The following is a 17,260-nucleotide window of genomic DNA, read 5'->3' as shown; positions in this document are numbered from 1 at the left end:
ATAAGGTATAAATGGTATATAAATATTGTCTGAAAGATATTTTGCGTACCCGACTTGTATGTTTGGTGCTCTCTGAAAGATTTTAGCGTTAACTATTGAGCCTTTGACTTGATCCCTTATTTCAACAGTTACTTAAACACTGATGTCCACACTACGACAAGGTGTTACATGTTTCGTATGTGATCAGAAAGAATATAGATCTAATATTTTAGGAATAGAAAGGTAAAAATGTCACTACAAACAAAGGAAAGTCATAGGAGGAGGAGACCTATTAATGGAGTTTGGTCTCTTTTTCGCTTTCTTTATCATGTTTGTCTCCATTTTTTAATACATCTGATTTATGAACTGTTAAAACCCTCATGAAAATTGTATATAACTATAGGAAAAAGATACAAAGTAACGAACTGACTAATTTTTGTTCTAGGGTCGGTTTAATGAAGTCCTGTTGGAAACGAGAATCCAAAGAGCGTCCCACAGCATGCCAAATTGTAGAATTCCTCGCGAACAACCCAAGACTGTTATCGCCATGTTTAGACGTTCCAATATCATCCGTGCAAATCGGAGACAGTGATCAGCTCGAATTGTCCCGCAAAGACCTAAAAGTGTCTCCAAGTAAATCTGCAAACGGATCGACGTTCCAAGCTCCAAACACAATGTTTGACGATAGGCCAGATCCGGATAGCATACCTCTGGAGGTGTGCTGTGTCAAAGAGCCGCTGTTAGGACAGGGACGGGCTAGCAGCTCGAATTTACTCAGCAGGTAAGTTTCTTCTCTGATACATATTACTATATTTGAAATACGGGTTGAATTATTACAATTAGATTATCTTTTTGCACAGCAAATGTTATTTAGTTCGAAAAATCCATATTTTAAATATTAAAAAGCGAAGATATAGTTTCAACCAATACCCATAAAATAGGAATCTTTTTCTTGGACAAGGGTGACCCCACCATCAAATAATAAAAGGGGGCGGAAAAAATATTAAAAAATCACATAAATATGGGCTTTGTCATAAAATACTAAGTAGAAAATGTATTAAGTAAAAACTGTTAAGAATTCTGAAACATACAATAGAAGTCTTAATAAGACAGTTTTATTTACAAAATACTAATTCCACTATGCTTAACTTTTCTCGATATATTTTCGCAGTTTTTATCCATATTCTGATAGAACACAAAAGTGTAAGTATGAACTTTCAAGAATGTTGAAATATAGTATAACAGTCCTCGTATTGGGGAATTTTCCTTTTTTAACTAGTTTTAATAGAATACTCGAAATCTTGAAATAGTTCCCAGCTACGTATTACATTCCAAAATTTCACGAAAAATTAAGAATAACATGGGAAACAGTGTGTGTAAATTTTGTCCAAACCTCGGAGGAATCCATACATTAACGTGTACATCCAACTTCATCCAAATATTCCACATATCTATCACGTTAGTCGATTTTATTCCTCATCCTAACAGTATAAAATCTTGGCAAATTTCTTGTTACTCCAGTTTTGAAATGACCGTTTTGAAGTGTAATTTTCCACAGACTTAGTGACTGCGAGACTTAGTGACTGCCAGTCAACCATTATTTTTTAATTGTGAACTTAACAAATAACCTTCAAAGGTACTAATTACTAGACTTCAAGAGCAGTCTTGTTAAATATTTCACATATACTAAGCTTTAACACCAAAGCTATTAAATTATTACCACCATTATTTATATTACACCACTAATTTTCAAAAGACATATATATGCAACATATTAGAGAAGATAATCCATTAAAACATGGAAACAGCAGTTGAACCGCTGCTCAACAGCAATCAGTAAAGTGGTTTTCGAAAAGGACACTCAACACTAGATCTGATTGTTATGAAGACAGCTAAGGAGGCGATTTGAAGCATGACACAAAGTCTGACCTGAAGGAATATAAAATCACTGGAGAAGTACCACAAGGCTCTGTGCTAGGCATTCTTTTGTGGAATATTATGTATGATGGGTTGCTAAAATTTGAATTACCAAGAGATGCTAGGCTCGTGGTATATGCCGATGACGTGGCTGTGGTGATCGTCGCAAAGCACGTTGAGGAAATAAATTTCACGTTCGACATCATCTTCGAGAGAATATGTCAGTGGATAAACATAGTTAATTTAAAACTAGCGAGGCACGAAACTGAGGTAGTGCTTATTACTATAGAGCGTTCCACGTTAAGAAAATAACATTGCGGAGATAGGACCATGTATTTCTTATGGACGATAGAAGCGCAGCGATGCCAGGATGAACACAAGCACGATTCAGGGTTGTATTAATTATTTGTGTTTTCGTTTCCACAGACATGATTTAAAATTAATGTTTTTTAACGTAATTGACCAAAAATGCCCATTCGAAAAAAGAGATGAAAAGTAGGGAAAATGATTTTAATTAAAAAAATAGTATTTACAAAAGATAATTTTATTTTATATTATTTTAATTATAGTAACGACAGTTTATTTATTTTTCGGTGAGAATACCATATGCCATTAATCATGGAAATCAGTAGAAAATATTTCTTAACTAAATCATGCATTTTACCGGCTATTGATAAACAATTAAACGGACCGCTTTGCATATATGTAATTACTAATTGCAACTTAAAATAATACGTTGTGCGTATGTCAGCGATTTTATGTCGTTCTCTGACTACATAATGATAATAAGGCTTTGCGGTTCTTTAGTAGTTATTGTGACTTTACAGTTAAATGTTAATTGAAAATGGAAATTCAAAAATTAAGCCAAGGGAATATTCTTCCCTTCTTTCCGTGCAAAACAAATTGTTTTAAATGTATTTAATTATCATCTAAATTTAAGAAGTGGTGAAAGTGTTAGAAGTTTAACCGATAAAGTAAGTGCTATGACGGGATTAAGTTTTAGTACTATTTCTAAAATACGCATAGAAACAGCGGAAGGAGGACTAAGGCCCATAGAAAACGTACCAAAAGTAGAGTGAACAGCAGAAAGTTCACTTACGATGCAGTAGTTCGTACGCAGATACGTGCCATCGTGCATAGTTTTTTCTTTAAAAATTTTCCGCTGAGATTGAACAAAGTTTTTGCACTGGTTAAAAAAGACATAAGATTTAGCAAATATGCCACGCACAACAATGTGGAGAATACTCCATGAAATGAACTTTGTTTTTTGCAAACGAGGAGTAAAGTCAAGCATGATTGAACGGCCCGATATTCTAAAATGAAGGCATCAATATTTGCCTGAGATAAAAAAATTTCGTTCTCAAGGATACACCGTCGTTTATTTGGACGAAACTTGAGTGAATGTTTTACATAGTGTTTCCAAAGAATGGAAGGACCTCTCAGTGACTTCAACCAGGGATGCGTTTGTTAAGGGGTTGTCAACAAGCTTAAAACAGCCGACACAACCAGGCCCCCGATTTGTTATAGTGCATGCGGGTAGCGAATTGGGCTTTGTAGAAGGTGCTGCTTTTTGGTTTTTAGCTAAAAAAACTCAGCGGACTATCATGATGAGATGGATGGTCCTATATTTGAACAATGGTTTAAGAAAAAGCTGCTTCCTAATCTTCCAGAGAAAACTGTTGTAGTAATGGACAACGCTTCGTACCATTCGAGGAGAGAAGAAGTGATTCCGGCACAAGCCTTCAATAAAGATCAAATTAAGACATGGTTGCTAGAGAAAGATGTGTTTTTTGAAGAAGATTATTTAAAATCAGAGCTCATTGAACTTGTAAACACATACAAAGAAAAATACATAAAAAGACGTATTGCCGCACACAAAACAGAGTTTAAGACCGCCCCTATGGAACAATTAATAAGAAATGCAAACTATTGTAAACTTTCTATTAAGGAAGAGCAAAAATTTTGGGTTATTGACGGGTTGATGGACGATATTGATCCTGTGGTAATAAATGTGACGGATGACAGTAATGAAAGTGATAGCGATGATAGAGAAGATGAGAATGATGTTAATATGCAGTGAGTAAATTATGTGATAGTGTGCAAATCGGCGGATACAAAGTGCCAAATCCGAAAAGTCTGTAAATAATAGTCCGTGAAAATTAGGTAATAGTGAGAAGAATTTCATATAATATAACTCTGACATTGAACTCGCAAGTAGGCGACCGAACTTTGGACTATATATATATATATATATATATATATATATATATATATATATATATATATATATATATATATATATATATATATATATATATATATGTATATATTAGAAGTGATTATTTCGACCAAAAAATAATTTATAAATACGTTTAAATGATCGGGTAAAGTGGTCTATAATAAAAATCTTTCTTTTTTCTAAATTACTCAATATTTCGCTATTTATTTAAAAGCTTCCTCAGGAGTAAACTAAAAACAATTTGAACATTACAAAAAATGGCGTACAAATACATTTTAAAAATACTTACAGAATTTAAAAGATTTCGCACATAAAAACTGACATTGATGTATTACAACTACACAGTGCTGAATTCGGCTCTGATTAGAATGAATCATATATGGACAATCTAATAGCAACACTTGCCTGAGAGTTTTTCTCAACACTGATCTCCATAAGGATAATGTTATTTTCTTAACGTGGAACGCTCTATAGTAGTAAACATGTGGAAACCGTAACACTGAGCATTAAATCACATCACAACCATTTCTTCGGTACTTGGGAGTGCTGATTGCAGCTTCAAGTAGCAAGTAGAGTAGGTATGTCAGTGCTAAAGCGTCAATAGTGAGAGCAGCCTTGCCACGGCTAATGCCGAATATAGGAGGCCCAAAACAAAGAAAGAGGACGTTATTGTCGTCAGTAGTCACATCGGTATTAACATACGGAATATCAATTTGGGCTGACACCCTCGGACCCAGGAATCACGGAGGAAGGTTGCATCAATATATCGTCTGAGCCCTTTATGAGTTGCCAACGCATTCCGCACAGTATCTTAGGATATACGTAATATACGTCATTGCCGGGATGCTACCCATTGGGTAGCAAAGGGAGTCAACTACATCTACATTGTGCTGAGATGAACTTAGAAGACGACAAAACAGCATTGATCGATGGCAATTACAGTGGGATTCCGCAACACGGGCAGGTGGACGTATTGTCTTATACCAAAGGTGAATGTTTGGCTGAACCGCAAACTTGGCAGGTCAACTACTATCTGACGCAGATGCTCTCAGGATATGGCTGTTTTCGAGCATATCTTTATCGCTTTAAACGATACGATTGTTTAGAGTGCCTATACCGCCTCGGGGCGAGTAAAGATTTCGCGTGTCTTCGTTTCAACTTGCTGCGCAGTACTCTGGAAACAGTTATCAAACACAAAATTCGACCGAATGTAAAAAAAATGTGGGACTGCGAGGTTTAGGACGCCAATGTAATAAAAATGTGTATGTATAATGTAACACAAGTATTTGGAGTAATGTAAAAGATAACAAATAATTTAAAGCCGGCTAGCAGTAGGTGCCGGCGAGTGACTACTTGACACTCAAAACAGGATTCGGCCAATTTGCATGCCCTACAGAGACCGTAGAATAAGAAAAAGGTAATAAACAATATATATATATATATATATATATATATATATATATATATATATATATATATATATATATTCATATATATATATATATATATAAATATATGTATATATATATATATATATATATATATATATATATATATATATATATATATATATAACTAATGTAAATAAAAGTGATTATAGAAGTTGCTCCAAAGTGTGAGTGGGCGCCAGGAAAGTATTAACATATACTTTCCAAGGTATCTTGTAAAGCTGTTTGCTGAAATAAAAAGGGAAACAGGTATTAATTAAAATATTTAGTTTTCACCAAAAATTTAATCCCTCTCCAAATATATATAGTCTAATTCTTTTTTAAATACTAAAATATAAGAAAATTTAAAAGGTAATTTACTTGCCTACTAGAGATGTAACTCTGTACTTCGGCTTTCAACTAAATGTTCTAATAAAGTAATGAGGACACTATCCTGACGGGATAGATGTCCAAAGTTTTAAATATATAATAATAAAATACCAATAAATAACTCTCTGATTAAATGTGTACACATAAAACCGTACAACAGAGTTGAAAGGGAGTATTTAAAAACTCAACCTGTAATTGACAATTAGTCCTTAAACGCTATTTAAAATTATTTAAAAAAAAATGACGGGTCTTTATTATTAGTCTAAGTAGTAGGATTTAAAGTTAAACAAAAAAACATAGTATATAAAGATTATAAAAATTGATAACAAGACTTAATACAAATTAGCTGTGTTCCACACTCTAAGGTGGTCTTTCCAACCGGTTCCCTGAAGTTATCCGGGAAGTCTTATATGAGACCTAGATCTCTGATGGAACAGCTCAAGGTGACGGCAGAGGTGCCAACCCAGTAGGGAATAACTCAATTTCTTTTCTAATATAATCCCCAACAAAAATAAAAATGATGAATTCTTGATATTGGACTGAACATCTGAAGTGGGCTAAAATAACATTTGTGTTAGCGTTCCTCCTTACTCTTAATAAAACGTAGGGAAAAACACAAGGTTTATTAACCTTGAAAGATACGATAAAAAAGTTACTGGGTACAAAAAGCTTTAATAATTTTGTAAATAGTGTGACCTTCGCATGGTTTGACAATATTTTAAGTAAAATGGATTGATTAAATAGATAATTTTATAAACGAAAACACGGACACACGAACGCAGGCACACACGCACCCACACATCTCTTTAAACATGACGATTCTCCAGAGTACTCGTCCTGTAATGGGGTCAGTCAAGACGCAGAGCATGTGTTCTTCGTCTGTCCTCTGTCCACACACACACACACACACACACACGCACACACACACGCACGCACGCACGCACAAACACACCACACCACACCACACCACACCTCACCACACCACACCACACCACACCACACCACACCACACCACACCTCACCTCACCACACCACACCACACACTACATACATACACTATTATATTTCCACAAAATTTTACCCGCATTTTGGTAGCACTGCTAAACATTTTTCACAATTTGTTTCGATATTTTGTAAGAACATAGAACCGTTAAGAATGCTGAAATATATCATAGTAGGCTTCGTAATAACAAATGTTCTTTTCTAAGTACTAGTTTCACAATGCCGAACATGAGTCACTATATTTTTTTATCCGTGTTTTTTGGGGGATTATAGAAAAGTGTAACAAGTTAGAAGAATGTTAAAATATACAAGTCGTCGTGTTAACAAATTTTTGTTTCCAACTACAAATTTTGCAATGCCAAAAATTGATATTTCAATTGACAATTTCAAAAATTGACAATTTCGTAAAATTTTGATATAGGTATATAAAATCTAATATTACTATCGTATTTTCAGATTAGGGGTAGGCAGCAAACGAGAGTCTGAAGACGACGATGAATATTTAGAACAAAACGTTCCAGATGCACAGGATAACACTAATGTATAATATATGTGAGGTTATTTAATATTTTTGTAAAGAAATTGTGGAATAGGATTTTTATAATGAAAACGTCGAATGGAAGATTTTTGATACTTATTAGATTAGATAATTTTTTGAACGGTTATTGAAAGCAGAAATGACGGGAAATGGGGTTTTGTTTTACCACGGAAGTGTTACTGAAACATAATAATAGTAAGCAGTCTACTTGATGGTTAAGTTTTATTTTTGAACTTTGTGGCATTTTTAATTTTCTGACAAAAGGAAAGAAACACTTAACAGGTGTTGTTAATATTTTTACTTGTGTTTTGTTTTCGGTTAATTTTTGTATTATATTAATTCATCCAGCAAAGTAATCTGTATTTTTGTTGTTTTTCAGTGGTTTTGATAATACTACGTTCGATTGGTTAATAAATCCAATCTTACTTTAAATCAAGAGTCTCGCGTTTTACTTTTTTTTAGTAGCGATGTCCATTGTCGGTCTATGTGTATTGTTGCTTGGAAAGGATTTTTATCTTTAGTTTAAGTGTTATTCTAATTTTTCAGGTCCACAGTGTGTAAGGTCTTGAAATATTTTGTTAAAAACCAAAAACCTAACACTAACCCGTATTTTTTCTAAGTTGAATTGTATAAATGTAAATATTGTACATAGGGTTCTAAATCTAGAATATAGCTACTAAACGTATTTTTCAATAACACTTCCACTAAATTTCGCATTTATTTAAAAAACAATTGAAACGATGTGTTCACAACAAATCAATTCCGCGTGCTGAATTTTGCATTAAATTAACGAAAAACCCCAGCCAGACTGCTAATTTTAGGCTTTTGTCGTTTTTTTAAAACTTATCGTTGTTGTTATTTTCTCATTTCTGGCGCTTTAACGAACTTCATACAGAGAAAAGCGACATTGGTAGTATTTTTTCGACTGTGGTTTTTGAAGTCGTATTTTAAATAATATGGTCATCCATAAAACACTTTCTTTTGTTGTTTGAAAATGCCTTTAATGAGAAAATAAACAAGTTAGTGAAATTGTGTCTTTTGCATATTTTTGATACAGAACTTTTGAACCATCCTTTCCATAATTCTGATCGTTTTTCTAGTCAACAAATTTCACTGAGAAATGAGACTCAAATTCACTGCGCATCACAATAATAGTATTAAATGATAAACACATTTGATCCATTCCGATCAGCGGACATTTCAAACATAACAACTTGTCGAGTCACGAACAGTTTGATTAATGTGTTGTAGAACAGTTTAGTACATGCGAAATTCATTTTAAACGTTCCTGAACGGATTGAGACATGCGCAACTCATCTTATGCGTACCAGAAGAGTTCGAGGCATGCGTAAATTATTTTATGCATGCCCAGAACAATTTGACGCATGCAAAATTCCTTTTATGCATTTCAGTGCGAATTTACGCATGCGCAAATTATTTTACCCGTTTAAGAACAGTACAATACAGGTTTTTGCTAGACGAGCCTTAAAAGTTATCTTGCTGAGTATTTAGTATGGTTCTTTCTGTACGTAATTAGCAATTGCAAGATTTCCGAAGATTTATCTAAACCATATCAATGCCTTTAACAAATAAAGCAATATAGGAGTGGCCTTTTGAATGCAATGTTACTTTTCACTCAATCTATAAATAGTACAAGAGAATACCGCAATATACAAATAAACCTGACAGTGTTTTCTTCCCTCTGATCTCAATTTATCTTTTTATACAAATCAAAAAATAATTTCTTAAGAGACTCTCGACAAGTATTATTCTACTTGAAATGTCTCCAAGATTGGTTTTACCACTGATTGCAATATCTGTATATGTAATAGACAAGTCATTTATTATTTTTTAACCTTTAGTTTTGACACCACACCGATGTTCATATAAAAAAAGTTTTGATATAACAAGAAATGCCTTATCGAAAACAGAAATTTCATGCAATTGTTTTCATTTTATAATAAATATGCATATCAAGGCTGAGTTCATGAGAACCTGTATACGTTGTTTTTTTGTCGATTAATCAGTGAAACTAAAACAACGTTGTTTTTATAAAAAAGTAAGGAGAAAGCAATAGATGAAACTTTTTTTTAAGTCAATATATCTAAATTTGTTTCCAGTAATTTTTCTTTTCGATATCATTCATTATTACATTTACTGTTTTATTTAAACAATTCTAAAATTTTCCTGTTACCTGTTTTTCTAGTTTTTTCTTCGTATTAATACAATCCGCTAGCAGCTTGTCTCACCAATTTTAATATTTTTAGCAATTTCTAGTTAAAAAATGACAGTTCGGTGTGACAGTGCCTTTTGGGTATTTCTTTAAATTCCACTTTTATATATTTTCGTGAACTTATCTTGAATGATAACTATTTTTTTCAAATTTGATGATTTTTGTACTGAAATTGATCTTATATGTTGCCTTTTACTTTTCTAGCACACTGTCAACGGTCAGTATTAAAATTAAAAAAATAGTTTTTTTGGTATTCTAATCCGGAAAATATTTAAAATATCACAGATAAATTTGCTGTGCCTTACATGCTAGCAATACTTTTTTATTAAAAACTATCTCTTTTGGATAGTTTAAGGGAGCAATTTTTGTCTTCTAATATCGTACTGTCTAAATTGTCTACTTGATATCGACCTTACAAATACTAAAATTGGGTTCAAATAAATAAAAATAAAATGATTTTTTATAGGAATATCGGTAAATGAACAACTTGTACTGTACATGGTGATTTTTATATGATGAGCATGTTGTGTTGCTTGCACTCGTTTCGAGTTCTTTAATTATTATAATAATTCATAAAATTATTACGCTGTAATAATAGTACGCCCAAGGATAGAAAGCTATAAAAAAATACAGAAAAAGAAGAATAATTGACAAGTAATTTAAGGTTAAGTTTTGTTTATATATTTGTGGGATTGCAAATTCTCATTTTGAAGAGTTTGATGGAATAAGGGACGATTTTCACATTTGGTCCCATTGAAGATAGCTACAAAGGAGCTGTGAATTAAATTCACAAAACAAATTTTTGACGTTTGACTGTGTTGTCATGTCTTTATAATGTATATGTTGTAGGCTTCAATTACAAATAGAGAAGCTTTCAAAAATACATTTTTATTATATTATTGTATGAATTAGGCAATTTTTTTATTTTTTTATACACAACACGAACGAATAAATACTCGTTTCTTCTCATATTAATTAAAGTTAATTATTACAACATTTTTTTTGGCATTTGCCTTTGATAATAAGCTAATAGATTTGGCAATCCTCAAACCACCAGTTGCCAGATTGTTACAGATGGTCACTAGATGTCTGTGGAAAGTACCTGAATACTATTCTTATTATTTTTTGAAAGAATTTCTTTTTTACTGTTAGTTTGTTAGCGTTCTATTGAATTTTTATTAATTATAAATCACATGCTATTTCCCGATTTATTAAAAAAACATGGCAACACAGTCAAGCGCCAACATTTCGTTCTATGAACTTTAATTGACAGTCAATTGTAGCTATCTTCAATGGGACCAAATGTGAAAATCGTCCTGGAATAAGTTTATTAGAGCAATCAGTTAAATGTGTTTTTATTATTCAGCTAACGATCACCTAACAATTTGAGTTCACTTAAATTTTGAAAACTACTGAAACTGCATGTGAAGCAGGTTGGTACATATTGATAAACATGAACTTGAAATGAGTAAAAACTAACACTTCCAATAAACTGAAAGACTTATACTTAAGCACTGATTGGAAAATATAATTGAAAAATGTAAAAATATATTTTTTTTGTCATATCTTTATCCTTTTTTATATCATATTTTGTAAATTGATAACACAACAGTAATAACTATTGTAAACTGTAAAGTTCAATATTTATTAATAGTTTTTACAAATTCTGATCTTTTACAAGATAATCTCTCAACCTTTGACCAATCATGATGAAAAGTAGATACATATTTTACTCTCTATATAGTATCTATTTTCCTATGGCCTCTTGCTTTTCAGTAAATAGTCAAGTTTGACTAATAAGAAATATTTTGACTTCAATTACCTACTTGTTCAAATAGGTAAATATATAATTATTTAAAGATACAAACAGAAAATATAACTGTTCAGGTAAAAGAATAGAGAATGTTCCAGTTAAGTTAGCTATAAATGAAACTTCAGTAAATCACAAATTTGCGTTTGCGGTATTGCCATGTCCTTATGATCTATATGTTTTATGCCTCAAATATGCTTTAAAACAGTACATTTTATTATATTATTTATGGAATCTGGTATTTTTTAAATTTACATAAAACACAAACGAATGAATATTTGTTTCTTTCGATATTAGTTTCGTTATCTTTCGATAAAAAAAAATTGTAATTGTCATTTGGTAGATTAGCGGATATATTTGGCGATAGTGTCAAAACATTCAAAACACTAGTTGCCAGATTGCAGGATAATAACAAAGTAAAAATATATATTAAAATCATTATAACAGAATTTAACTTGTTATTTACTTTGTAACTTTAGTATTTATAGTGATTTATATATTATTTTTCTCGTTTTATGTTTACCATTTTTAATTAAATTAATTAATATTATATCGCATGCTCTTTCCCGATTGATTAAAACGACATGGCGACACTGCAAAATATAAAAATTTCCTTCATTTGTAGCTATCTTAACCGGAACATTCTGTATTCTTTTACTAGGTACTGTTCGATTAAAAAATGGCTAGAAATGGAATTAAATACCAATTTTAGATTGAAACTAAATATTTTGATGATAAACCATACTTTAAAAAATCATGTGTAGAAACTATTAATACTAATAATTGGACTAATAATAATTAAAATCATCTGTATTTTACTCACCTACCTCAAAAGGTTGCAAGTGTTCACTAACGATCCTATAGGGCCCCTTTTTAATGCGGACACCCACACTGTGATATATTGTAATTACTATTAAGGTTTGATGGCAACAGCCAAACGTAGTTTATTTTGACAGGGTAAACCAGACATTTCACATACGAAAAACGTAAGTTTAAATATAGTTAAGTAGGTAAGTTTGTACTTGGTATTAAGTACTGGTTTTAGATTTTAATTATCGTGGTACTGGTTCACCCTGAATGTAAATAAAAAAATGTTCGCCCATCGATCTTGCAAACAGTGATGTTCGGATTGACTTAAAGGTTTTGTTTCAAGTATTTCAAGAAATAGGTTAAGTTCGCCTGACGTCATGGCATCAATCCTTATGATCAGTTTAACTCAAAATTGAATTGTTAAGGCTATTTGGAAACATTTCAGTGCACATTAGTATACATATTTAATTTAAAATATTTTTAAAACGTTTTTCTTTGTTTTTTATTAGCTTCCATGTATTTTTATGTAAGTATCGAGTCACGAGAAGGTGTTGGCTGTATAAAATGTTTTGCTTGTTTTGTTGTAGTCACTAATATTCAGGTTCCAGAAGATTCGTTTTTTGGTATTCGTTTAAGGCACCATAGTAAAAGTATTCTATATATTGTATTATTGTTAAATATCACTCCAGAACAGCATTTTCATAGGAAACTTTAATTTCTTAACTGCAAAATTATATTTTATTAACACTTTCTATAAACATCTGTAAAATGTTGGGAGGGATAAAGAGTGAAGTAGGATAAAGACCAAGAACAAGAACAAATATATGAGCAGTACCTGCAGCCCAAAATTACGACGTTACAAAACGAAGAATGACAGCTGGAGGAATGGCAAAGATGGTCTTATGTAGTAGCCTCATATGAGGTAGAATGTAGTGAAGAAAATAGCTCAACGGGATATCAATAAATTATCTATAAAGAATAACTAGAAATAAGTTAAATAAATAAAATACTGTGTGGAAAATACTAAAGAGATCGATATTCTCGCGAGAACGTACCAAAATTACGATGCTAAGGTAAAACTAAAAAACCTCGTATTTTGCTACTATTTACTTTTTCTTCCAGTTATTAACTTATATTTCATACCAAACAAAGATTCTATACTCTTTATAACTTAGAAATTGTGTTTGGGGAATATAACCATAAAAAGATAAGTACATAATTCATTTTTATAATCGAATTATTAGGAGCAAGTTTTGCCAAATGTTGCAACTTACACATATTTATAAATTTTCCAAAAAAACGTTTTTTTCCCGTGTGTCTTAATAGCCGCATATTTCACGGTAACTCGAGTCTCTCATATTAGAATAAAACCTTATCAGATGTCATCTGTTTCTTCTTTCATTTGGAGCTTTAATTATCCTGCAAACAAAAATAGTTGTTACAACATTACAACAAATTGTAATTTTTAATTTTTTAACTTCAAAATTTAATTTGAATCAAAACCTTTTAGTTAGATACATACGGTATCACGTACGATATCATTGGGCAGCTATTACTATAACTATTAACATTTATATAAGTGTCCTGTTGAAAAGCATATGCCTACATTCTTTGTAGTAAATAATAATTTTGATTGGAAGAATGTATTCCCTTAAATATTAGAATTGCTTAAACGTAATAAGTATATCAATTTCTAGATTAATGACTTACAAGTAAAATTTATCGTAAATTTCGAAAAGCTCTAATCAAAATTATTAAGAATTTGTACTAGGTAAAATATTTTAAATCTCACACATCATAGAAACCATGACTGCTAAGTTCCTTAAGTATAATTAGTCGTAAGGTAAAAATATTTGTTAGGTAATTTAAATTTATGTTTATGCGATCGATAAAGAGTGATGTTGGTAAATTCTGTAAAATATATTGATATTTTTTAATAAGGTTCTGAAACTGTTTTCTTATGGCATGTCCAAGTTTATTATTGTATTTACATGGAATTAAGTCCCAATTGATTGTAAAAAAAAATATATTTTTAACAAAAAAATTGACGTTTCAGTTTTCACTCTCGAAATCCGAAAAGATTATTTAAGAATTTTGTCCAAAAAAGAATGTATAACCGCCATTTATAACTTTGGGGCGAAGTGTCGTAATTCATCAAAGTGAGGAATAGCCATTACATGCTAGTAGAATACTATACTTTATCTACGACCTTCTTTTACTAGTATAAAAATTATTGTACTTTATACATAGCCGAACTATTAATAAAAAAATCTCTTTACCTAACATTTTGTTTATTACATAGTCCAAGTGACGTAAGTTACACCATATATTTTTTAAGTTCTATAAAAATCTTAATACTAAATTCATGTTAGTTAGCGTTTTCTTTATAAATATTTATTGTTATATTTGAACGATTTGTGAAATTAAAATTTGGAGTAGTATTTATATTTAAATTATTTTTTCTTGTACAAAACTCGATGATGTACTTGCATTGAGGTAGACTGTCTTAAAAATTTGATTCGCAGTGTCCATTTGTTTTTAATTGAATCGTCTATGTAGCCCTCTGCTACTGAGGTCGATTCTCAACCTCCGTGTCTTTTAAAACTGTTATGTCACCCCTATCATCTACAAGAAGAGTAGCAGACGATATGTCTGTTTCGACCTTAATATCATTCACATGTATCTAACTAGGCATGCATAACTTGATTAATTTAACCCGTGAGTAAGGAACTATTACTCACAGGTAAAGTAAGGGGTGTTATTATCTATTCAAAAATAGTGAATAATGAGCATGTTATTAAACGGTCGTAGAAAAATGTAATTTTCATTACAATTTTAATTGTGACTTAATTCCATATAAACACAATATTTGATATTTTTTAGCAGAATATCGTACTCGACTCACTACTAATACCTTGGTAGAATATTTTTCATTGTTTCATTGGCATATTCCATATCTTCATGTGAGTGGTTCCATCCTCATGATATGTCTCTTATAATATGTTTTACGCAATGTTGTCAAATTTTTAGAAATTAACGTAAAGATGTTTACGTTTTATATTATTTAAGTAACTTCACTTTTATTTTTCACAGTAAGTCAAAGACAAATATGTATGAAACAAGAGGATTAAAAAAGGCATATTTTGAGAACAAGACCTCTTGTTCTTTTTTTCTATCTAATTATACTAGTAACATTTGATTATAAAAATGTGTAAATAAGTATCGAGCAATTAAATTGAAAAATCCTTAAAATATATTTATCAGTTTACCAGCAACACTTGTGTGGATCAAGTTATTCAAGTTTGTTTTTTGTACTGATATAGATAATACTTTATTACATTTTATATCGTAAATAGGTTAAATATTAAAAATAAGTTTAATCGTCTGTGGTTTTGAGTTAGTTTTGCCATTATAAAAACATGTGTGAGCACCCACTGATAAAATCAGATACACAACCAAAAAGCAATAAACCATCCTAAATATTGACTTTATACAATATTTCGTCAGAGCAATTTTGTTACGGCTCTGTAGAAAGTAGTTTTGATATTCTTGGGTTTGCTTGTGGGCGCTCATCGTAAATGTAAGTCCTGCAAATGGGATATATCACAAGACTTAAATTTTCAAGAAGTTTTCCATAAGACCGATTTCTCACTTCTCTTTTCTATTACGCCTTTCGGTAATGAGCTTCCATCTTTTCCTCTCTCTAATCTAATATATTATTTTTTCTTTATCTACTCATTTTCATTGCTTCCAGTTTGTCTCCATCTTATATTAGTTAAAGAAGTAATTCATTTTTCACTTTTTCTGTGATTTTAACGAATAAATGTTCTGATTCCGTTGATTCTGTTATATCAGAATGATTAGACGCTGCCAGATTTGAATTATGTTTACTTAATTACCAATAGAAGATAGGTACTCGTGAAACCAAGGTCCATGATCCATAAGTCTAATAGGATAAAGCCACATTTCCACAAGTTCTCCTTCATACATTATTATTAAATATAATTAATAAAAATTTTAATAAATAACACTTTAATTATTTATGACGTGTCTCATGGAAAACTTGGCAAGAAAGTCTAACCAGTGCATTCTAAAGTAATATAGTAATAAGTATTGAAGGTGTTGATGATTGTGTATTTAGATTGAAAGTTTGGTGCGTTTGTAGAATTTTTAAAATAAATTTTGTACCTGACTACTCAACTAGCTGTAAGTTCTATTTATACTATGTATTCGTCCAAATATTTTTTCAGACTAAAGATTGATTAGTTACTTTGTACAATAAAATAAAAATCAATATCAAAAATTGTTTTTATTTCAGTACTTTAAACCTTCAAAAAGTAAGATTAGTAGTAGGAGAGCAAAAACCAAATGGTTAGCCTCACAACGACTTCAAAAATCTTTTTAAAAGGCTATGAGATGCTGGCACCTCATTGATCAAATTTCATAAAAAGGACTGTATTGCCTGGAGGATCACAAACTGAGCTCTCGGATGTTGGCACCTCGTCGACCGAATTTCGTAAAAATAATTATACCGTTTGAATGGTCACAAAAATGGTCAGTTGGTTTTAGAGTTTGGTCAGTTACAAATATTACAAATGGTCAGATATATTAAGCATTTGATCAGGTTGATTTGTGGAGGTGAAACTGAAACTAAAAGTTTTTACCCAGAAACATTTTATTGATTCTAATTACAGGAAGCTGTATAGGAAAATTTGTTGATATGTAGACAGTGTAACAGTTGTTATTGATAATAAGAATTGTAATATATTTCTTTGTTTTATATATTGCGATTCGATTAATACTAATATATTTCAATGGGATTAACTTACAACATAGGTTTGGCAAATACACGTCTTAACACACATGTTCTTAATATTACATCGTTGTCACGTCTAACATTTACTTTTTATATTAT

At 31.2% G+C, this 17,260-nt stretch overlaps 1 protein-coding gene across 1 annotated transcript in view; it reads left to right on the top strand.

The window, feature by feature from the left end:
* The window catches only part of LOC140447732 (uncharacterized), a 458,740-nt gene extending 442,109 nt beyond the window's left edge, over positions 1-16,631 (top strand). The window contains exons 12-13 of the mRNA XM_072540550.1: positions 425-760; positions 7,411-16,631. Coding sequence (XP_072396651.1) covers positions 425-760; positions 7,411-7,501 — 427 coding nt within the window. The 3' untranslated portion in view covers positions 7,502-16,631. The remainder of the gene's footprint in view (positions 1-424; positions 761-7,410) is intronic.
* Positions 16,632-17,260: the final 629 nt, after the last annotated feature.

This window comes from Diabrotica undecimpunctata, chromosome 8, assembly GCF_040954645.1.
Source record: "Diabrotica undecimpunctata isolate CICGRU chromosome 8, icDiaUnde3, whole genome shotgun sequence".
Lineage (NCBI taxonomy): Eukaryota > Metazoa > Arthropoda > Insecta > Coleoptera > Chrysomelidae > Diabrotica > Diabrotica undecimpunctata.
This window is presented reverse-complemented; position numbering and strand designations above follow the sequence as displayed.